Source organism: Camelina sativa, chromosome 2 (genome assembly GCF_000633955.1).
Source record: "Camelina sativa cultivar DH55 chromosome 2, Cs, whole genome shotgun sequence".
Classification (NCBI taxonomy): Eukaryota; Viridiplantae; Streptophyta; class Magnoliopsida; order Brassicales; family Brassicaceae; genus Camelina; species Camelina sativa.
This window is the reverse complement of record NC_025686.1, coordinates 22,268,992-22,294,076: the sequence shown is the minus strand read 5'-3', so window position 1 is coordinate 22,294,076 and position 25,085 is coordinate 22,268,992. Positions and strand designations below refer to the sequence as shown.

Genomic DNA, 25,085 nt, shown 5'->3' with positions numbered 1-25,085 from the left:
TTGTAGTGAATATAGATGAGTTATTAAATTTTTGATTGATTTGTTTTATAGTGCACCTTCAAACACTGTTTTTTTAGGCTTATAAGTTTGAATTTTTGATCGGTAAGATAAGCCCGAAAAAGCCCGAAAAGCCCTGTAACCCTGTTAGGGCCGGGCTCGGGCTTTGAAATATAGGCTCGGAAATATTTCAGGCCGGGCCGGGCCGGGCTCAAACATATGCGGGTTTTACGGGTTTCGGGCCGGGCCGGACCGGGCCAGCCCGGTTGACACCCCTACTGTAACCTCCATTTCCTCTCTTGTTGGAATAACCAGGGTAATGATTCAAGCAAAACTCAATCTCACGAATCAAATCTAAACCTTCTTTCTCGCCGAGAGTCTTAAGCTTCCACTCGCTAAATGGATACTCTGTCCTATGAATCACATGAATCTCGCCTCCCTTGTCTTCATCTTTCACCAACACTCTTGCATTCTTCATAAACCCTCTTACAAGCTCTTGATGCCTCCTAAATCACACAGTAAAATAATAATAACATTTTTTAAAGAAATAGGTTTGACTATATATTACCAAGAAATAAAATCGGTTCAAATATGTTTTTTCCTACGTAATATCTTTTAAAAAATAAAAAAGACAACAGATATATATATCTATGGGTCGATACAAGGGGTATATATAAACACACATGATGATTTTAATTTCGTGCTCACGGCCATAGTCGAACCCTGCATGTGGATAATTGAAGATGACTCTATCATATATAGCGGAACCACCAAGGGTAGGCTTTGTGGCCATTGAGTGGACGTTAACTCCATAGACCACGCTGCACCCGAGTTTCTCCAACTCTTCTACGTTCGCCTTCCCATTCTTGAACTTACGCTCTAGCTCCCCTATACAACGTTCGTCATCCCAGAGTTAATTCACATAACTAATGTAAAGAAATTTAATATTAAATTTTGATTTACGTACCTTGAGTATCAAGAGAGGTTGCAGTGAGATTAGATGCGGAACCAAAAGCCCTTGCTAGAGACAGAGAAAAGGAGAAGTCTCCTTCTCCGACCAAAAGTATTTTTTGTTTGTTACTGTAATGTTTTAACCTTTTAGTTCCTTGAACCTCCATTTCGTCTCTGCATGAGTTTGCCTCTCACACCAGGATTATAATGTATGTATACGTACATATTTCTTTATGGATGCATGGGTCAAAGAGGACTTAAATGTTTTATTTTGTTTGTTTACTAGGCTATATGCCTATATATCCAACTGGCTCTTCGAATTTTGTGGGTATTTATGTAATTCGGAAAGCATTCAATGTTCTGTTCATATCCATGCAAAAACCTTTTTTCTTGCCGAGAGTACATAAATTTATAATGCATCAATTGATACATTTTTCTCTTTTTGCGTGTGTAATAAAAGAGATGGTTGAAAAAAGAAAAAAAAAAATCCTAATTAACCAAATATTTCGGTAATGAAAAAACAACCCGTGTGGTATTTTATATACTTTGATATAGTGCAATAATATATGTATTTTTTTAACCGTTTGGTTTCCTAACGCTCCATTTCATCCATGTTATTACTTCTCACACCATGTCGATTAATAGTCCATATATATTACACACACATATAAACATATATATCGTGACATAGTTTCATCAATTTGATATATGGATGAATTTGACAAATATAGAGGCTACTAATATTAAACTCTGGTTTTGTAATCTGGCTATTCAGAGATTGTACATGATTGTTTATGTACTCCTAAGAACATTCAATTTTTTTGCACAAAAAAAAAAAACATTCAATTTTATGTTCATACACTCTTAAGAGGACAAGAACTGAAGCCTCATTCTATACCAGATTTTTTATATTCAATTTCCTTTAATTAGTTTTTTTTATTAAAACCAATTCCTTAATTAGTTGGATCATTTCAATGAGAAGAATGACAAAATTCTAGCTTCCAGCATATGCCAATTAGAATGAGGCGGAATTTAATTATTTATTTTTACCATTCGATGAACATAATCATTGGTATTACCATTACAAATCACATGTAATACTTCGAAAATTATAGCAGTGATTATTATTCAAAGTTTCAAACAGTCAAGTAACGACAAAAAGAGCTTTGAAATTTGTTAGGAATAGTGCGAAAGATAAATATGTAATCTTCGTCACATAAAATTTATCCACGAACAACCTGGATACAAACTAGTAAGCTTCATGATCTTCGTCACACAAAAAAAATATATATATATACATCCGATCCAAAATCCAAACCCACTTAAGTATATGTATCGGAAGAGTTTTTTCAGAGAATCCGTTTCCGGAACATGAAGGTAGAAGATTTCCCGACAGGGAAGCTACCGTCACAGTGACGTCCACTTCCTCTCTTATTTGAGTAACCAGGAAAACATAATTTGTTACATTCCATCTCCCGGACCAAACACAAACCCTTTTCTTCAGCCAGAGTCTCGATCTCCCACTTGTCAAATGGATGAGCCGTCTTATGAGTAACATGAATCTCACCACCGATGTCTTTTACCATTTTCTTCGCACTCTTCATAAAACCTCTCACCACTGCTTGGTGTAAGCTGTGATACACATACACACATTTCGCATGAAGCATCTTGCCCTCGACTATCATTTCGTTCGGGAACAGGTTCAAGGCAAGACACTTCGCGTTGCTCACATCTCCTCTGCTGATCAGCTTGCGGATGCGCTAACCAAGCCGCTTCCTCGTGCTCGCTTTCTTGATCTCTCTGCCAAGATCGGACTCTGTCGCCGGCGTCCGTCTTGAGGGGCATATTAGTATAGATAAGGCTTATCTATAACTTATGTTTATCTTGTATAGTTATCGTAATCTCCAAGTCTCCTTGGATTACGATCTGATCAACACAACAACCTTATTATATAAATATGTGATTTCTCAATGAATAGAATCATCAGTTCTCATATTCTACATTCAATACACCAAAGATAACCACAAAAATGGAGCCAAAAGACAAGTCTTATAGATTAATTACATGATGTAGTAGCTCTGGTGCTCACAGCCAAAACCAAACCCTGAATGAGGAAAATTAAAGATGATTCTATCATAAAGTTCCGATCGTTGACCATGTTTAAGATCTTTGGTCATGGAATGCACATTAACCCCGTGGACCACAGTGCAACCTTGTGTCTTCAACTCTTGTATGTTAGCTTTTCCATTCTTATACTTAAGCTGTACCTCCTCTGCATTATTCGTATTTCAATTATTAATCACCAAATGACCAAAATCATATTATATATGGTTTCATAATCGCATTAACAGACAAAACCCATACTTGTGACCCGGATTATATGATTGTTCAATAACATCCAAGAACACTAGATCAAAACAAAAATAAAAATCTTTACAATGACAATATATACCAAAAAATTTCTAAGAAGATAGACGATTAAAGAATTGATTTACCAAAAGTGTCGAGAGAGGTTGCAGTGAGATTTGTTGCGGAACCAAAGGCTCTAGCTAAAGATAGAGAAAAGGAGAAGTCTCCTTCTCCAACCAGAAGTATCTTTTGCTTATTGCTGTATTCTCTTAACTTTTTAGTTTTCATTTTATCTCAATGTCTTTCCCTTTTCTCACAATGTTGTTATATACACACACATGAAGATAGATATAGTATCAAATATGCAAACTAAAATAGTAGTATTAAATGTTTGGTTTTGAAATCAGTCTCTTCGGACTGTGTGATTATTTATGTAATTCGAAGTGCATTCAATATTCTATCCATGCACCATTTTGGCGACAAGAATCAAACCCTCTTTTGTTTTCAATTGGGTACCATATACCACGCCAATTAGCAAGTTTATTAACAGAAAAGATGCATTGATTTGTTCTTACCGATTCATTTACCCGTCTGAGTTAATTAACAAATTTTACATATTTATTTAATTAAATCTAGTGTCAAAATCATATTTTAAACCAATGAAATTTAAAACTAGTATTAGTTTTCATAACCAACGTCAATGTGACACCATTTATGTCAAATTTGACTATGTAACATACAACGTATGATTTATGTATTTCTAAGAGCAATATTGCATTTGTATTCATCCACCATTTTGACGACAAGAATTAGACCTTTCTTTAAGTTCGGTACCTATTGTAGACCTTTAGTTGCCCCTACTGTGCCAAAGAGCAATTATAATAAAGGTTGTGCTGATTTGTTCTTACCTACTTTTGTGACTTTTCTGAGTTAACTAACTATTTTAAATCCTTCTTTAACCAATCGAATTTTTACAATAGTAATTTCAGTTGATATCCATGTTAATCCATTATTGTTTGAATTCAACTTTTATATATATAATGTGGTGTTTCAGTTATAACCACAAAAATCTCAATAATGTTTAACTTAAATTATTGCAAATATAAAACATTAATGTTAAGTATTAGCCAAAATTGACATCTCTGTCAGAATTTGAGAGATATAAATTGATAGATAATTTTATGTAATTTCTAAAGCTAATTAATACATTAGGAAATAAGATCTCACGATTTGTTTATTTCAAATATTCAGAAGTATCAAACATCTACTGATTAGGAGTCTAGGAAACTCTTGAGCTTAGCTTGTTCCCGTGGATAAACAAAATCTTAGGATTAGTTCTGCTTAACATATTTATTCGATTCACTAAGAGAACAACCGTTTCCTAAACATGAAAGTAGAAGATTGTCCAATAGGGAAGCTTGAGTCACAGTGAATTCCACTTCCTCTCTTGTTGGAGTAACCTGGATATTGCCATGTGCCAAACACCACTTCTCTGGAAAACAACAAACCCATTTCTGAACCCAAATCTTTTATATTCCAACTGGCAAATGGATATGCCGTCTTATGAGTCACATGAATCTCTCCGCCGTAGTATTTAACCATCTCTTTAGCACTCCTCAAAAATTCTCTCACCACTTCTTGGTGATTCCTGTGTCCCCACTCACAAGTATACACAAACATTTGTTTACTACACCAAAAAAACTGCAAAACTACATAAATGTACCATTACCATACAAAAAAAAAAATTATGTACATGATGGTGTGGATCTCATGTTCGCGACCAAAATGAAACCCTGCATGAGGAAAATTAAAGATGATTCTATCATATAGAATCCATCTGACGACACGATAATCTGTGTTCATGGAGTGCACATTAACACCGTGGACGACAGTGCATCCAAGTCTCTCCAACTCTTCTACATTATTTTTCGCATCCTTGTACTTCAGCTCTAACTCCACTACAACAAAAGTAAGATTGAATTAACCGCAAATTTACGTGTCAATAATATTGTATTCGTCATATATATAAGAGAAACTACAAACACAAACAAAGAATGATGATCTCAATACTATGAAATGATTTTATAGAGATCAGATTATGTCGATACGCTGCAAATGAATGATATATGTAGCTACCTCGAGTATCTAGAGAAGTTGCAGTCATGTTAGTAGCCGTACCAAAGGCTCTGGCAAGGCATAGAGAAAAGGAAAAGTCTCCTTCTCCGACCAGAAGTATTTGTTGTTTATTATTGTAATGACTACAGTATAAAGTTTGTGAAACCTCCATCTCGTCTTCATGCATATGCTGCTTTCACCATGCATTATATAGTTTAATTATAAAATGATATGAATGCATGGATCAAAGAGTTTTTTCTCTTTGTTAATTTGGCTCTTCGAACTTTGTGAGTATTTTATTTTCTTTCAACATGCATTCACGTTCTCATTCATCTGCCATATATATACATCTTGAGAGAGTTTTAAACCTTCTTTTTTTTTGACCAGCGTTATTAATAATTTTGGAATGCTAATTTCAAAACGTGAATGCTAATTTCCAACATACGAATTAATTCAACCCTATGATTATGAATGAAGTTCCAACATTCGATACGACTTACGAGCATAAAAGACAGTGTTGTAATTTGCTATTTTTTGCGAAATTCATTACAGTAACATAAGTATAAGTCAAACCGCACAATTCCTTTCTCGTTCGGATTGGTGAAGTGCAATTGCAAATAGCATATTCCCGTTGAAATAAACGACTCAAGAACAACTTTGAACTTATAATTAAGCTTTATATAGTAACAAGATATAGGGTATATGTTAGAATCTCTGTAGTAGTTTTTGAAATTTCTTTACTATATCAAGTTGTGAACTTAAAAATCAAATAACCAACATAAAGTGTACCATAAAAAACTAACAAAGCTGTTTACTGAATATTTTGTAGCAAATTTTGAAGCAAATTTGAAGCAAATTTTGAGCATATGTTTTGCAAGCTCAAAATCATAGAACTGAATTAACTAATACCTCTAAACTAAAACATTAATTAACTATTAATTTTGTAAAGAAAATTCAACCAGTGATAAAATAATGTACAAAATATAAAGAGCCCAAAACAATTAAAACCCAATTAATTTTACATTGAAAACTTAAAACATCATACTGTATAATTTAGAATAAAAATTCTTCTAATAATTCAACTATTAAAAAACGAAAGGAGTATTGAATAAACGTAACTACTGTTAATTACAACCTATAATAAAATACAGTAAATCTTCTAGACAAATCAACAAGATATTTCAAATCATTTGATCTCAGATTTCAAAGGGACTAAATCTCTTTATTTTTTAGGAAACGAGAAACATGAAATAAACCATTGTTGAAAGGACAAAAAGAAAATTCCAACATGCACTTTATAGAGAAAAGATGTTCCTTAGTGATGAAGTGTTTAGGGAGCCACACCTAACAACACTAACATTATCAAAAAGAAAAGATCAAGAATACAAAAAAAAAACCTGGTTCAAATAATACCGAAACTCACAAGCAGCAATACGCATTCTAATTACGTAGCTTAAATGATTTATTAATTATCTAAGGCTATATCGTAAGATAATCCAAAGTATTAGTAAAACAACTAAAAATTATATATTTACTATTACATTATATATTAACATATGTTTCCATCGTTTGTATACAATAAAGTTCAATATATAAATGCAAAAAAAGTTTCAAAAATGATGCATGGTGCAACTCTACAAAACAAAACCCATCCCATTAAGGAAAAGCTCCCTCCTTTTTCCCCACTCACAATCTCTCTTTATAAAAAAAAAATTAATATTAACTTTTTAACTTTTGATTTTTCTATTAAACCAAACACCATTACACATTCCCAAAATTTCCTTTCATTCAACACACAACTTAGTTCTCCTCACACCATCAACACATCTTAGCTTAAACTCCATAGACCTTCTTCCTCTTCTAGTTCTTCAACAAGCTATCAAGACATAAAAAACCCATGTCAAGTCTTCATCCACCGCAACCGTCCGAAACACCTCCATGGGAAACGCCTTCTTCAAAATGGTATACTCCAATAAACACACCATGGAGAACAACTCCAAGAAGCACAAATTCAACTCCGAGTACAACACCAATAGCTCTTACCGAAGTGACTGTGTCTAAATCACCTTTATCTCGCCAGAATAGCCCTACAACGCCTAAGCTAGACGGTATCGAAACACAGCCTTTACACGAGACGATGGTTCTCTTGCAGCTAAGAACAACCCGAACCAGTCCATGGATCTGGTGTGGTGCAGCTTTGTGTTTTATCTTCAGCATACTTCTTATAGTCTTTGGGATTGCTACTTTGATTCTCTTTCTCGCCGTCAGACCAAGAACCCCTGTTTTCGACATCTCTAATGCAAAGCTCAACACCATTCTCTTCCAGTCACCCGTTTACTTCAACGGTGATATGTTGTTGCAGTTGAATTTCACCAACCCAAACAAGAAACTAAATGTGAGGTTTGAGAATCTTCTCGTAGAGCTCTGGTTTGCCGACATAAAGATTGCCACACAAGGTGTCTTGCCGTTTTCGCTAAGAAACAGTAAGACTAGGCTAGAACCGATCCGTTTGATTTCAAATTCGATCTTCTTGCCTGTAAATCATATAATTGAGCTCAGAAGACAAGTGACCAGCAACAGGATAGATTATGAAATCAGAAGTAAGTTCAAAGTGAAAGCTGTTCTTGGCTTTGTTCCTTATTCGTATTGGCTGCATGGGAGTTGTCAGCTTCAATTGACCAGTCCACCAGCCGGTGGCTTAGTTTCTCGGAACTGCACTACTAAAAGATGGTGAAGAACAGCGGTCATCTTCAAATTTTCTAGCTTTGCCACTCTTATTTTGCCCATTCACAAGATGTAAAGAGGAATCAAGATTCAATAGACTCTATGCAAGAACCGAGATAAGAGTCTGTTCTATATTGGTAAGATAGATTTAGTAATTAAGATTGGTGTAATTAAATGAGTCAAAGAGATAATTCTTATAAGGCCATATATTCTAATCCCGTATTCAAACATGCTACAAGATTACTAAAATCTGATCCATATTTTGATCCACAAGACACAATCTCAAAGAACAAGGATCACACAGTAGATTCCTATGTTGGTTCCTTAAGTGTTTAAGTAATCAAAAAGAATTATATTCAAAGTAAAAAGATGACAACTCACAACATGGAGTTGTTCTTTAATTGAAAGCCTTTAACTTCATGAATACTTTTTCTTCAGGAATTAGCTACAAAAGTGGCAGAGAAAAAAAAGTGAAGCTAGAACTGATTGGCTAAAGCTCAATTAGCTTACGTGGGACAAGCATGTAAACTCGATTGTATAAAGATTAAAAGCCTCAAGTCTTAGCAAAATCTCTAAACAAAAGCTAAAGTAAAAGGACCTAAAACTAATTCTAGTGGTAGACTAAAACAGGGATCAAAATATACTCTTTCACAATTTTAACACTTGTGTCAATAAGAAAATAGTGACCAAATTCTAACTCTCTCTCTCTCTGCATTCCGTCATATCAATTTGAAGTAGCCGATTTAAAAACTACTAACTAGATTATCTAGACGAATGAGAAAAGAAAGAAGACCTAAATTTATTTTCAAAAAAAAAATACAATGTTTGTCATTACTTTTATCTATGTATCCAAACAAACTTTACTAAAATTTAATATTATTCATATTTATATATATATATATATATATATATTTTTTAATTGTTTAAATTTTAAAAATTTATGAATAGAGAACATTTTAGCAAAATAAGATTAGAATTTTGGATGTTGTAAATATTATGGTATTGAAATTGAATTTGAAATATTTAGAAAATATTATTGACAATAAATTACAAATACTATATACAAATTCACTTATACACATGACATAAATAAATTCAAATTTATGAATAAGAATATGAATTATCGTATTTTAATAGTTTATCATACTATCAAAATGTAAATGATGCATATTTAAAAATTGAAAACTTTAAAAAGTTTTAGCTATTTTTATGAAATGTTATAGAATATTTTATATTATTATAGTTTGAAGATACAACATAACAATTATTTTATAGATATAAGGTTCAAGAGAAACATACTTCATTATATCAGTAAATATATGTAAATTTATATTATTATTAATTTATGATATTATTGGGACCATATTTTACATGAAATGTTTTTTTTTAAATATTATCTTATTTTTTTTTACAATCAAAAACAAATTATCTTATTGAATTTTGTTTATTTTTACATTTGCCCGACTTAGGACTAGCAAGTTTATTAATTTATAGTGTTTATTAATTTATAGAGTATTAATTTATAGAGGTTTTTACTGTATTAGACATGTTGAATCAAAATGATATAATTAAGATTGAGCAAAATATAAGCAAAATATAAGTTAAACATATGCAAATTTTAAGCGAAATAGCTCAAAATATTAAAATGAATTAATTAATATTAAATAAACTACTGTTAGTTACAATTTACAACCTATAGTGGAAGAGAATAAATCTTCTAGACAAATAAATATTCTAGACAAATAAATAAAATTTGTCAAATTATTTGATAAGTAATAAGAAGAGAACATAAACAAAACTGTTTATATACGGTGTTCACAAAATTATTTTATGTATCTGAAATATTTATGATGAGCATGGTATGTTGTACAAATATGAAAAACTAATCCATATGATCCACATATATAATATGTAACTACTATGTATGATGAATTGTTTTGCCGACAACAGAAATCATTATACATAGTTACATATTATATTATATATGTGGATCATATGGATTAATTTTTCATATTTGAAACCCTATGATATATAGAAAAAACTAATATATATGCATGCATGAATGAGTGAAAGTAGGCATATTGTGTTTGTTTTGTTGTAGGTATGTATGATGTGAATAACCCGTAACCACCTGAGAAACGTATCCCTTAAGTTAAAGGGGACAACAAAAGAATCGGTTAACTAATCTACACTTTAGTTATCGCGAATTGGTTTACTCAATTGTATTGTATGTGAATAAGCGGGCTCATTTTCTCATAACAGGCATAACGGGCCCGCGTATTTCAAACCCATTTATGTATGATGTATTTGGATCGGTTATAATCATACATAATATACACACCCGGTTAATTCATATCAAAATTAAATTTTGGAGAAACTCATGCATGCATGGGGCATGGGGGCACATGACTTGAAAATCATGAGATGATGTAATTGTTAGTATGTCACAATACATGGATCGAACACATGAAGTGGTTCCCGTACATTCCGCATAATCATCATTATAAGCTTTTGGTTGCTTCTGTCTGTTTTTTTTTTTTTTTAAAGGGTATTCAATTTTATAAATAAATGCCCAATGGACTATTTCCGGATTTAGCCCATTACAATCCCCAAAGGGCTTAAACCGCTTACATCAAACCAAATAAAAAATCGTGAATCAAAATTGACCCGGGTTTAAAACACGAACCGGAATCAAACCGGATTTCGTTTACCCTAATTCTGCAACTGAAGAACACAGTTGCAGCCGCCGCCCAAAATTTTGCGGATGCTCGTCGGAACAGGTCCTCCGACGAGCCTGGACGACGCGAGTCAAACGGAGATGGTGATCCAAGATCCGTTGCCATCCCGCCACCGTAGAGCAGCTTCGAGGAGGAAGAAAAGAGCCGAGCTTTCATTGTCGAAGAGAAACAGGCTCACATGTGAGAAGAGATAGGCGGTAGGGAGTAGATCTGAACCCTTCGACGGTGGCTTAGCTCCTCCTTGCCGTAGACGACCTCCCCCATCGAACAACAACCCTGAGAAACCTCCAGAATCTCCGAGTTTCAGATCTAACCACCTTCTCTCTCGATCCTTGCCGTGAATCTCCCTTTTCTACTCCTCGTCGCACCACCGCCGATAGAGCTCTTACCGTTAGTGTGTCGAGGAAGCTTCTCCCTTCCACTGCTCCCTTGATTTCGACCACGAATCTTTCACCAGATTGATGCAGCGGTTAATCGATGAAGCACCATGAGCCTTGGGCTCTCGTCGTCGCCGGAATCGACGGAGAACCCCCAACGACGGAGCAAGAGGTTGTGATCAGAAGAAGAGGAATTTGGGAGAGAAAAAATCGCCGCGCGTGGAAACCACTCGCCCGATTTTCTCTCTCAAAAAACCATCAATACATTTATTGAAAAATATTTTTAGTAACAAACGCCCATTGTCGCTTCTGTCTGTTGCGAGACTTCGTAATCCTTTCTTTTCATATTCATTTTTTCTAACGCTGAATAAATATCTTAGGGAACTGTCCAAAGTCCAAACTACACAAATAGTTCCATTAAGTTTTCTAATGCTGATTTCGTATGCTTTCGTCATAGTTGTTCCAAATACGAAAAATTAACCATTAATACCACACGACCACGAGTGATGGATCTATACAAACTAAACTTACTCCTCACATTTTCTTTTAAAAAAATGTGAGGATAATATTACTCTTTGCACTATAATGGCCGCAGATTGACAAAACTCAAAATTCAGACTAATTTTTGGAAGTCGCTGTCAAAATTTCTTGGAACTTTTAAGAGATTAAATAGACAAACATAAACACAACAAAGAGAAGCAACACCCACAAAACTGAATACTGTCGTTCTTACATTTGGTTTAGGCATGTGCACTTCTTATTATTGTGTACACACAAACTTTTTTTTTTGTTAGCTTAAAAAAGGTTATTTGAGCCTCGAGTCATCATCTTCAATCTTATACTATAAACCGAAATATATACATATTTTATTGTATGTAAGATGATAAAAATTGGTGATCGTTGGCTGGAAAGTCATTGTTATTCAGACAACACATGATCATGTGATGGGGTGGCGCGTGGGTCCACGTGATCCCACGTCGAAAGCCTCTCTTCTCAATTTCACAAAACTAGCAAACATCCAAAAGATTTTATATAATTAGATTATTGAATAAAAGTTTTGAATAAAGAAGAACGAATCTTTTCTATGTATATAACTCCAAACACTCCCGGCCTTTTTCCTCCAGTTTTATTTCTTGAATCCTCCAAAATTACAAAAACAAATACCTTAAAATTTTATATAAATAATATACTCAACATGTTCTATTTTTGGATAATATAATTGTGGATCGATGTTGAAACTAATCCTCTTCTTCCTCTGTTATCTAATCTACGCACTATGCACGCGCATATACAACAAATTTATTTCTGCAATGGTCAGACAAATTGGATTGAATATGCATTATTCTTGGATCTATGAATTTTCGGTTTATCTCTCATTATTTTTGTTCAACTTATAAGATAATAACAAAATAAATCACTTCCAATCTATAGCAATTATTGTACATTACATTCTTTAACTCGTTTGCAAGAAAATAAAATTAAAACTCACAAACCAAAATAATAAGCTAAGCTTAGATCTTTCTTTTACTGATTCTAACAAATCATTCACAACAAATATTCACACACTTTTTTTATAAAATGTTATCACCCTAATCGTAGTAGACGTTGTGTAGTTTTCTTTTATACGGATTCATCGGAAAAAGCAAACGAACAATTAGATGAACCTCGAGGAGTACTGACAATTTTCTCCGGTGGTAACGGTTGCGGCTGCCATTTCTTTCCTTTTTTCATCATATCGGTTTCCGATTGCTCAATATCAAATTGCCTAATCTCTTTAAGCATTGCCACAATGTCTTTCATCATAGGCCGATCGGCTGCCTTATTGCTCACGCAAAGGAACGCAACGGCTAAGGTTTGTAGCATCTCATGCATTATCGGATCTGCCCGTCCGCGTAGTCTCGGATCAAGAACTTCCCTAGGATCTTTCTTTCCAGCTAAATGATCTCTCACCCATTGAACCAAATGAGCACCTCCCAGTAGATCCGGATCCAATGGATGCTTCCCGGTTAAAACTTCTAGTAACACCACTCCATAGCTATACACATCACTCTTCTCGGTTATATGTTGCATTGAAGCATGTTCTGTAAACCAAACAAAATAACATACGTTATAAATTCTACATTTTCAAATAGACAATTCATGACGTAAAATATCAAAATTCTGAATTTTACCTGGAGCCATGTAACCATAAGAACCGGCTAACGGAGGCCGGTTACTCAATTTCGACGATTCTCCATCGATAACTCCCTCACCGGAGACGATTTTAGCTAAACCGAAATCGGCTAAGTAAGACTCGAACCGGGAACCCAATAAAACATTCATAGCTTTAACGTCACCATGTAGAATCGGAGGAAGACAATCATGGTGAAGATAAGCTAGTGCATGTGCAACGCCTAAAACAACGTCGTAACGTGCTTCCCAATCAGGTCCACCACTTCCTTTACCAGCACCATGAAGCAGAGAACTTAAACTCCCGTTAGGAAGATAATCATAGAACAAGAGTTTCATGTTCCGGTTCGAACACCAACCCAAAAGACGGATTATGTTCCGATGTCTAATCGAACCGAGAGTGTTGATCTCCGAGTTAAACGCACCGTTTTCTTCCTTTGACCACATTTTTTTCACGGCCAACGTTTCACCGGACGGGATTGTGACTCTGTAAACTACACCGGAGCTTCCCGTTCCGATCACGTTAGCTGAAGTTAGATTCTTGACGATGTCGTCGATGGAGAAGTCTAGTTTCTGATACAGAGTCACTTCCCAAGAATCTAACTCCTCATGTTTTCCGGCGACTTTTTGTGCCTTGACGAGAGTGTAAATCGCCATGAGAACAAGAACGACGCTTGCTGCGACGAGGATCGACATGGTTAACTTCACCGCGGAGCGGTGTCGGGTTTGGATCGCGTTCTCGGGTCGGGTCGAAATGAAAAGCCCTTTGTTTGATTCAAGAACAGAGAGTGGCAGTTTTCGGAAAAACAGAGTGTTCGGTAACTCGCCGGAGAATTCGTTGAATGAGATGTTGAGTGAGACGAGGTTCTGTAGATCAGCTAAGACGTTTAAGTTTCCGGCGAGTTTGTTGTGAGAGACGTCGAGGGTTCCGAGATTAGTGAGACTGGAGAATCTCGACGGGATCTCTCCGGCGAAGTTGTTGCAGCTGAGATTCAGAGAGATCGCAAGAGACGGGATTCGTCCTAACTCGTTTGGGATTTCTCCGGTGAACTCGTTGTCGCCGAGGTTGAGAAGCTGTAAGCTCCGGCAAGACGAGATCTCTCTAGGGATCTCACCGGTGAAGCGGTTCTTGGCGAGGTTAAGCTTCGTGAGTTCGGTTAACGATCCGATTCCGGTTGGTAAAGAACCGGTTAACGAATTATCTGATAAATCAATGAATTGTAAGCTCTTCGGAAGCGTACCGGGTAAACCACCGGTTAAACCGTTTGAATGTAGATCGACGAATTCGAGACTTGTACAACCGGAGATCGCCGGAGGGATGTTTCCGATGAGACGATTCTCGCTTATATCGATAAAGTTTAGGTTTTTCAGATTCCCAATCTCCGCCGGAATATTCCCAGCGAGTCTGTTTCCGTTGAGTCGAAGCCGGTACAGATTCGTGCAGTTTCCAATATCCGGCGGTATGGCTCCGGTTAAGCGGTTAGAGATGAGAAGAAGCTTCGTGAGGTTTCGTATCTCGAAGACTCCGTTAGGGATGGAGCCAGAGAGGTTGTTGTAAGAGAGATCAATCGCTTGAAGCTCTTGGCATTGTGATAAAGACTCCGGGATTTTTCCGGTTAACTGATTCTGCCACGCGAAGAACATCGTCAAGCTTGTTAATTTCCCGATCAACGGCGGAATCTCGCCGGAGATTTGGTTGTTGTCGATCTCTAGATGTGTTAGCTTCGTGCAATTCGCTAGCTCTTCGGGGATTGTGCCTGAGAGCTGGTTAACGCTGAGCTGAAGCTCTTGGAGGTTCGGAAGGTTTCCGAAGCTTCTTGGGATGTTTCCGGTGAGGAGGTTTTCGGATAAGTCGACGAGGAAAAGGTCCGGGCAGGTTCCGAGCTCGGTTGGGATTTTTCCGACGAGGTTGTTTTGCCATAAGAGAAGACTTTGAAGCTTCTTGAGACGTCCGAGTGATACAGGAATCGAACCAGAGATTGAGTTTTGGTACAAGTAGAGGTTTTGAAGCTCTGTGCAGTTACCAATCTCATCAGGGATTGGACCAGACAAGAGTGCTGTGTACAGAGCTATTGTCTGAACTTTTTTCAAGTTTCCGATCGACGCCGGGAGTTTACCGGAGAGACTTGTCTCGGCGAGACCTAAAGTCACAAGACTCTCGCAGTTACCTATCTCCCAAGGAAGCTCACCTCTTAGATTCTTGTTACCACCTGCACGAAAGATTTTAAGACTCTTGAGTTCTCCGACGGTTCTAGGAATCTCTCCGGCGAGTTTATTGTCGAAGAGTTTGAGCTCAACGAGGTTAACGAGTTCCCCTAGCTCCGACGGAATCACACCTTCGAGATTGTTTGTGTTGAGAGACAGAGTCTTGAGTTTCTTGAGCTTGAAGATTTCAACAGGGATTTCACCGGAGAGAGAGTTATCAGCTAAATCAAGAACTTCAAGCTCCGACAAGTCTCCGAGCTCTTTAGGGATTGAACCGGTGAGATTCACGGAGGTTAAAACTAGTGAAGTCAGAGACTTTAACTTCAGGAGATTCGTCGCCGGCAGAGGACTTTGAAAGTCCATGACTTGGAGTTGTATCTCCGAGACTTGACCTCTCGCGTTGCATTTGATACCGAGCCATTGACAAGGATTGGATTCGGAGGGTTTCCAAGAAGACAAAACGTCTCCGGAGATGTTTAACTGAGATTTCCATGAGAGGAGAGCTAGACCTTGTTCGTCTATGGAGAAACAGGGGATGAAGAAGAAAACAGAGGAGTTAAAGAGAAAGAAGAGGAAGGGGAAGAAGCAGAATCTAGGGTTGCGTGGCATTGGTGAAGAGGGAGAGGAGGAAGAAGAAGAAGAGGAAGAAGAGAGAGAGAAGTGCGTTGGGATTGTGAAGCGAAGAACCCCATGGATTTGGTTTTTACTTTGTTTTTATAGAAATATATAAAAAGAAAAACAGAGCAAACCAAAGGAGAGAGAAGAAGAAGAGTAGCAAACGAAGATCTGGATCCCCAAAAAGCACCTCTACCTTTTTTCCTTTATTATTATTTTCCAATTTTTTTTTAACTTTTTTATTTTTTTAATTTTTCATTTCATTTGTTTTGTGAACAAAATAGAAAAAGAATTGAAAATTTGAGTTAAGGAAATACTAAAAGTCGATTATTTATTTTGGGGTTATGTATAAATGATCCATAATATATGAGTGTTTATAATTAATCTTCTTCTATAGTTGTATGTAAGTGGATTTATTTGTGGTAAACCACCATTTAGATGAGGCATGCTGATAATAGTTTTCATAAATGGTAATTAGACAAGATAATTTACTATTAGTAATCGAAAAGCCTATAGTATACGGCTCCAGGTTCAAGTTACAACTCCTATTGACCTAACTATAACATGCGAGTCATACATCATATAAGAAAGAAAAAAAAGGTTATCAAATCAGAAAATGACTTGTTAATACTGGCCCTATTGTTTTTGGTATTTTCAGGAAACAAAAAGAAGACAATGTTACACAAATCAATAATAATTTCTAGTTACAAATCATGATATTTGTTGAATACTACCACCTATTATTGATAAACAATGCTTTACGTAATTGTATTCTTTAATGCTTCCAAAGACGATTTAAGAAACTTTGGATTGTGTTTAATTGTTTTTGATCAACAATGCTTCACATAATTGTTAGTTTTTGTTTACTTCGGGGGAGTCGGAATTCGGTATACCGTATACGTATATAACTGTAATCTGGAGATATCTACTTTGGAACCCTTTCTGATATAGTATAGATTACAGTATTAAATTAGTAGTTGGAACATGGAATCTTGAAGAGAGTGAACTGCACATGCAAGCTAAGAATTTATGTGAAAAGATTAATTAAATTTACTAATGCTCATCTCTGCTCATCTTGTCGGTCCATTTCATTCGCTGTAATTATATGATACATCTGCTAATATCTATAAATATATATATATATATATATATATATATATATATGTGTGTGTGTGTTTGTGTGTATGTTTGCTCATATACATGTGTATGCAATTATGCATGCTTAAAGACTAAATGAAGTAAGAACTCTATAACAACATCAAAACCAAGCACAGCCAATCGACTATAGTTCATGTAGTTGCTAGCTAGTAAATATATATTGTAGATGTTCATACAAATTTAAGATGCCAAAGAAAACTTAAATATATCAAGATTTGTAGTTGTTTCGGAAAAGAAAAAACAGCAACATTTACCTACCTTTTACTTAATTGCACTTTAAATACTTTGTAAGGTTTATTAAATTAAGATGACGATGTTTAGATCCAACTTCTTGGACAGAAGTTTTAAGAATACTGATTACAAAAATTAAGAGAGGGGAGAAGTGGACAAAACAAAACAGAAAAAATGGAAAAGATAAAGTAAATTAAAATTAAGATCATGGGTCAAGCATCATTAGGGTCAAGAAGATTATATATAAAGATATAACACCACACCTCTAGTCACATGCCATAGTAGCATCAAAAGATTAAATAAGAGTATCAATAGATATATAGAGAGATAGTCATGTGCATATCAGCATATCTATACACATATTTACACTAAATTTATAGTAAAGTAAGAGAAAGCATTGCGACAACATGGTTTTATTCTGCAGGCAATTAATTATGGAATAGTGTGTACTCTAATTACCGTAATTTGCACTTGAAAAGATGGTGATACTAAATATCAATCATGAAATGCGTTTCGTAATATGTAATTTTTGTTTACGTTATAGACAACATATATTCTTTCATTATAAATAGTTTTTTTTTTCTTTTTCATTTTAAAGAGTTTAATGGTAACAAGTAACAAGTTTCTTCTCACGAAAGTACGAATATCTCTTGGGGTCTACTACATTATACATTTGTATAATATGTACATATACTAATTAAATCCTATGCATGCATATACTAGTGGGGATGTATAAAGGTGATCAAACTTGACTACTAGTGAGTAAGGTGTTCACTGACCTTAACTTTAAGACCAGAAGATTTGCTAAAGTTTCGAATTCGATTTCGCTGTATGTACTTTGATCATTTGGACTCGGCTCGAAAGTTTTCGACCATCCTTGATTTACAACTTTTTTTCTTTAGTTTTTAACTCATTTTTTTTTTAGTTTTGATAAATAAATTCATAAGTAAGAGATACAAACATGAGTGGGAAGAGTTAAATGAATATGGTCCATAAAGAGGAAAAATAAAAAGGGAAAATAATAAGACCAAAAACCAAAAACCAACAAACAAGAAGGAAGTAAAGAGACAGCAAAAGATGCTAGAGAAAAGACAAGCACCCAACTGTATTTTTTCCAAACTTGTGAAAATTTATATTTCTTTCTCAAAATCATATGATTTTCATTTAATGGTCCATATTGTTCTTTTGCCTAGCTATCGCATATCTATCATTATTTCGAAACAATTTCGACAATTCGGGACTGTTATAACTAAGCAGCTCTCAATTATATCTCAAAACTTTCACATGTATACGATGAAGGGTGATGGGTATTATGATAATGATACGTGATTATTTTTATTACTTTTAACAAAGTTAATAGTGATGATAGCAATTTAGATAAATTAACAGATGTAGACTTGATTACGACAATGGAACAAGATCTGGATCTATATCACGTTTCGATTAGGTCAGAGATCTCACCACATGATGATAGAGCAATTAAAAACAAATCTACGGATACATATTCAACTTAGGATAAATGTTAGTTTTAATTCCTATCAAAAATTACGAATAAATAATTTTAAAAAGCATAATTCTTTATTTTAAAGTTAGTCTCTAAAACACGAGATACAAAATTATAATTCAAGATTGTGCTTGGAGACAACAATTGAAGCAGTCACTTAAACAATGCTAGTTAGTATTCGGTATAACAATTTCGTAAACGTTTGTAAATAAATATAAAATCATTTTTAGTTAACTCTTTTTTGAGGTTTCAGAAACCGATAGTTATGTTTTATTATATACTTTCAAAAAATTTGGAATCTTGGAACGAGTTAAGCTTGTTTAGTGGATAAATCAGCACTAAGCGAGTGTTATAAATTAATTAAAGTGTGGGATCTGATCGAGGACTACGATGGGCAATTGTTTACTTAGTTATTTTTAATATATAAATGATTATATACAAGCATTTGTCTTTATCAATTTTATAAATTCAATAATTATAAGAAAAACTGGTCCATTGTGGGGTATTTAGTAGCAGAAGCAGTCCAAGAATGTAGTGGCAGAAGTACAGAAGTGTGAATAGAAGTGGGCATCGATCAAAACTACTTGTTTATTTGTTAGATTTGTCGATCCAATGAATATAACATATATAATATGGTTGATCATGATAATGCTACGTCTTATGAGTGGTCATGTTGATAAAATTCTATTGGTTGTAACCACTCATACGAGTATATACGACCACGAAGACACTGTAGTAGGAAAAGTACCTTACATATACATGCTGATAATATAAGGAAAAATGTTTGTCAGCTACTTGAGGTATACCCCAACACATAGTCACACATACAAATAATATAAATGTCTTTTTAACTACGTCAACTATTGTCATCACATAAGGACATCCATAAACAAACATAGGTTATGTGTACAACACCATAAATATTCTACTCCGGTGGTTGGTTCGCCGGAATCCGGCATTGACCAGTATTGACCGATATTGACCAGTTTTAACCGGCGTTGACCAGTGTTGATCGGCGTTGACCAGAAAAAAAATCAAAAAAAAATATTCTTTTTTTCATGTATTTTTGATAAATAAAAAAAAAGATAAATGATTTGTATAATTTACTAAAACAAAATATAACAACAAAAATTTATACAACAAAATTTTATGTGTAGTAGATCTTTTCATAAAATTATAACAAATATATACCTTTTCCTTTTAACAATCATTTTTTGTTTTGAATTTTCAAAGGTAGGGATTTTAAATATATCTTTTTTTTTTTGCTTATTTATAAGATTATGTCATTTGAAATATATCCAAGGAATTGCCAACTATTTCTTTGATTTTACAAGACCAACCTTTGATTTTACAAGACCAACCTTTGATTTTACAAAATCAACTTTTATTTTTTAAGTATTTTCTAGATATATGTCTTTCATTTAAATAAATACAATTTTCATTATTTTCTTCCTTTCTTCTTCTTATTAAAAATAAAGAAATAGTTGGCAATGTCTTGTATATATTTCAAATGATATAATCTTATAAATAAGTATATATATATATATATATATATATTTATAATCCCCAACTTTGAAAATACAAAATAAAAAATGATTTTTGAAAAAAAAGGGTATATATTTGTTATAGTTTTATGAAAAAATCTACTACATATAAAATTTTGGTGGTATAGTTTTATTATATTATTTTTGTATATTTTCTGTATTAACAAAATTAGTTACTAGATATACCACAATTTTTTTTGTCATATAATTTTTACTTTTTTTTGGTATATAATTTTTACTTTTTTGTCATATAAGATTTTATTTTGTATAACTTTTTGTTGTTATATTTTGTTTTTGTAATTATACAAATCATTTATCTTTTTATTTATTTATCAAAAATACATGAAAAAATAATTTTATAAGGAAAAAAGAAAAAAATATTTTTTTTGAATTTTTTTTTCTGGTCAACGCCGGTCAACACCGGTTAAAACTGGTCAATATCGGTCAATACTGGTCAACGCCGGATTCCGGCGAACCAACCACCGGAGTAGAATGTTTATGGTGTTGTACACATAACCTATGTTTGTTTATGGATGTTCTTATGTGATGACAATAGTTGACGTAGTTAAGAAGACATTTATATTGTTTGTATGTGTGGCTATGTGTTGGGATATACCTCAAGTAGCTGACAAACATTTTTCCATAATATAACTTTTTTTCGGAAAACCAACTAATCCTCCATAAAATAACAATGCAAAAAATATCCCAAAAATAATGTTCTGTCTTTTATTTTTTCTAAATACTACAACAAACAAGTTTGAGAACCATATTTTGGTAATCTTATGGATAATAATTTACAAAATATATATTTTTAAAAAAACTGAAGTTTGCTCATTATTTTAACTTCTTTTAGTGCGTTTCTTTTGTCGTGACATTTTGACATAGTCAATATAAACTTTTTTCTGGTTAATAATAAAGATTATACATAGAAAGGAAGTTTTGATGAGGATATAGAACATAGTTACTATATAGTATGAAAAAATATACGTGACATTTTCTGTCAATTGTTCGCAACTGGTGTGTGCCCGGGGGTCAAGTTAGGCGCGAATGGTGCGAGTGATCTCTTGCGGGATGAGTGTCAATGAAAAGTAGCCGGGCATACTATAAAAAGGCGAATTATTGGATTCCTAGCCTGCTTGTATCATTCAGTAAACTAAAACACGACAAAGATGATGAACCATTGGAATGATTCACATATGAAAAACTAATCCATATGCACATATAAAGTGATTTTTTTTGTTCGAGGATATATATGATGATATATAGATAGTTTACATTTAACTTTTGATTACTAATTTGGGACATCTCCATATCAAGTGTGAACCCTATTATATATAGTTTGTTGTATAATAGTTTTAGGAAAGTATGTACAAAGAAAAAACTGACATGTATGCATGCATGAATGAGTGTAAGTAGGCATATTGTGTTTGTTGTAGGTATGTATGATGTGAAATGAGATGGGGCCAATGATAACGAGATATGGCTTTATGAGGGAAATCATAATAGTGACCTTTTTTTGTGATGACAACAACCACACGTGCTCATTCCTTCTACCAAAGGTTTTTGCGCACTCGCTAGGCCTTCGTTGCACCTTTTTACTCCAATTATTTCAGAGCCAAATTCTTAGTACTCAATCCGAGTTTATTAGATCGAAACTCAAACCTTTTTTCCTTTGTATTTTAACTTCATTTCATTGATGTTAATCAACTCTTTTTTTAGCTAGCTCTCTCAAGTACTCTATTTTTGAGATTGAAACACAAAAACTGTTTTTAGTTTCATTTCATTGACGTAATTAGTCTTTTGAAAGACGCTCAAGTATATTTAACATTCCCTATAGACACCAAAGCACAGTCTATTAATCTTTGCAACTAATTTGACAAAGAAATCAACAAGTTTACGTATTAATTAGAGGTATTATTCTTTTATGTAACGAGAGAATATCTTAATACTGTATAGAACGCNAACTCAAACCTTTTTTCCTTTGTCTTTTAACTTCATTTCATTGATGTTAATCAACTCTTTTTTTAGCTAGCTCTCTCAAGTACTCTATTTTTGAGATTGAAACACAAAAACTGTTTTTAGTTTCATTTCATTGACGTAATTAGTCTTTTGAAAGACGCTCAAGTATATTTAACATTCCCTATAGACACCAAAGCACAGTCTATTAATCTTTGCAACTAATTTGACAAAGAAATCAACAAGTTTACGTATTAATTAGAGGTATTATTCTTTTATGTAACGAGAGAATATCTTAATACTGTATAGAACGCATAATTCTGTTGAAACTCAATTTTCAACAAAACATTCCTGGCCTAACTTTTAACTAACTGGCCAGATAGTTTTCTTTAACTTTGTTACTTTTACACACCATTTTACTTTCTTGGTCAACAAAATATGTTTTGGAAACATATAAATATAATAGGTATGTGTAATTCACCTTTCACTCTTTTTCTTTGTCCTTTAATCCTTTCCGTAATCTTATTAAGATAAAATATACCAGCTTTTTTCTCTTATTAATTAGATTTTCAGCTTTTTTTTTTTCCTTTCCGCTTCATATACTGTCTTTTTTTTTGTTTTCCTTTATTAACGATCATGCAAAATTTTTCTATCAGAATTGTTTTGTTAATTCCTATTAAGTTTGCGTAACCATGAAAAATTCTCACCGAGAGAACCAGCCTTTTAAAACTTTCCTTTTTGTTATCTTTTTTACTTTTTTATATCGCTTTTCACAGAATATATAGACGACAACAACAACAAAAAGTGAATGTTTTTAGAAAGATAAAAAATAACATAACACTAACCTTGATGTGTCTTTAAAAACTAAACATTGCTTAGTGGAGAAGTTGGGCTTTTGCAATCAATTAATCTTTTATTAATAAAAATTTTAATTTAATGAAATTAATGGGCCTTCGATGTTTTATGGAAAAATAGAGATAATAATAATACATCTGTGATGAAAGGTGTAAATTAAAAGGGTCAAATATTCCTTCCGTATTTCCAGGACTTGGGTTTCTCGCTTACATTAAATTAAACTCTAACTAAAGTCTAAACATACTTCCCCACTCATAAATTAAAATAAAGTATATGTAATACATCACTAATTGTTTATATCAGTTGCCTATTTTTTTTTAGTATCTAGATGATAAATACGGTAACATTGATTGTCAAATTTTTTCAGAGATTAATGAAAAACATGCATGGTTATGTAATTATGTATTTATCACCAGATGGACAGTTCTATTTTGCTAACAACATTAACTGAATAGTAGTAATTACACAAGACTAAATAAAGTAGCAATTTGTTAAGATATTAGGAAGATGCCAAAACAAAAGAAAAGGGAAAAATGTGATTAGTGAATGTGTTAATCAATAGGCTCCCTTGTTTATAACCTAAATAGCCTTTGCTTTTTTAACAAAAGACTAAAAAAGAGTCTCTCACTTGCACTAATGCCAAGTTCGTGGTGTATAATATTTCTCCACTAAAACGGTCAAATTTTTTAACGCAAAAGCAGTGTTTTTTCCCGTTGATTAATTTTTTTGATTACATTAAGATCTAATCTTTGCATTATTGGTGATCTTTTTGTATCAAAGCCAGTCTCTGATATTGACGAGTCTTTTTGACTGATGGGGTCCTGTTAAATAGAGGCCCATACTATACAATAGCGGACCTTTTTGGGCCCAGCTTATTATATATATCATTTGTTTGCACTTTGTAGTAAGAGATGTTATGCAACACACTGAACGTATCTTCCAGTGGAACAGATCTTGAGTTTTTGATGATTAACAACAACGAATCTTTTTTTCCTAACTCCTACGAATTCGTTCACTTAATAAACCATGAAATAAAAAGCGAAAAGTACTTGTCTTTTTGTTTGTTTGTTGAAAATTGCAAGTTAAGAAAAACATTTCAGTGTACATGTTGTATCTTTCCTAATTCTGATGCAATAATTCACAGCAAGAAACTGAAGCTAACTCGTAACCACCAAGCCACCACACTCTTCAAGTTTCATACCTCATCCACAGTGGCTGGAAGTTTGAACCAGTTTGGGTAGAAAAAAACCAAAATTAGAACAAAACTGTCTTTTAAGCCTTTGCACCAACATATATTACCAGTTTTGTCATTTTTAACCACTGTTTAAAAAATTTCATCCTTGTTTATACACCAGAGAAGCCAGTTATATATTTTTTTTGAATAGGTCGAGGCAAAAGCTTATCTCCCAAACATTCTGAAGACAGAGGAGGTAAGAGTAGAAGTGAGGAACTTCATTCCCGATGATCCACCAGGGAAGTAGGATATACAGTAGTAAGCCAGTGCAACAACCTATGGATTCACAAAGAACAAATACACGAGTTTTTTCATGAGAATAGAATGTGCATATATGCGAGCAATCTTTAAACCAACATGAAG

The 25,085-nt window shown here is 33.8% G+C and overlaps 4 protein-coding genes and 1 pseudogene across 4 annotated transcripts; 1 reads left to right on the top strand and 4 right to left on the bottom strand.

The window, feature by feature from the left end:
- LOC104732720 overlaps nt 1-1,316 on the bottom strand; it is a 3,183-nt pseudogene extending 1,867 nt beyond the window's left edge.
- Nucleotides 2,298-3,585, bottom strand: LOC104755510 (uncharacterized protein At4g26485-like). Its single transcript, XM_019231189.1, has 3 exons — nt 3,444-3,585; nt 3,026-3,220; nt 2,298-2,566 (listed from the first exon to the last, which is right to left on the bottom strand). Exons 1-3 carry the CDS (start codon nt 3,583-3,585, stop codon nt 2,298-2,300), a joined length of 606 nt encoding a protein of 201 aa, XP_019086734.1.
- Nucleotides 4,660-5,584, bottom strand: LOC104755501 (uncharacterized protein At4g26485-like). Its single transcript, XM_019231187.1, has 3 exons — nt 5,434-5,584; nt 5,090-5,255; nt 4,660-4,945 (listed from the first exon to the last, which is right to left on the bottom strand). Exons 1-3 carry the CDS (start codon nt 5,582-5,584, stop codon nt 4,660-4,662), a joined length of 603 nt encoding a protein of 200 aa, XP_019086732.1.
- Nucleotides 7,190-8,396, top strand: LOC104732710 (protein YLS9-like). The gene is made up of 2 exons (XM_010452293.2): nt 7,190-8,168; nt 8,200-8,396. The coding sequence occupies exon 1, from the start codon at nt 7,310-7,312 to the stop codon at nt 8,144-8,146; it is 837 nt and encodes a 278-aa protein (XP_010450595.1). The 5' UTR covers nt 7,190-7,309; the 3' UTR covers nt 8,147-8,168; nt 8,200-8,396.
- LOC104732704 (probable LRR receptor-like serine/threonine-protein kinase At4g26540) lies at nt 12,648-16,402 on the bottom strand. Its single transcript, XM_010452283.1, has 2 exons — nt 13,423-16,402; nt 12,648-13,332 (listed from the first exon to the last, which is right to left on the bottom strand). Exons 1-2 carry the CDS (start codon nt 16,232-16,234, stop codon nt 12,872-12,874), a joined length of 3,273 nt encoding a protein of 1,090 aa, XP_010450585.1. The 5' UTR covers nt 16,235-16,402; the 3' UTR covers nt 12,648-12,871.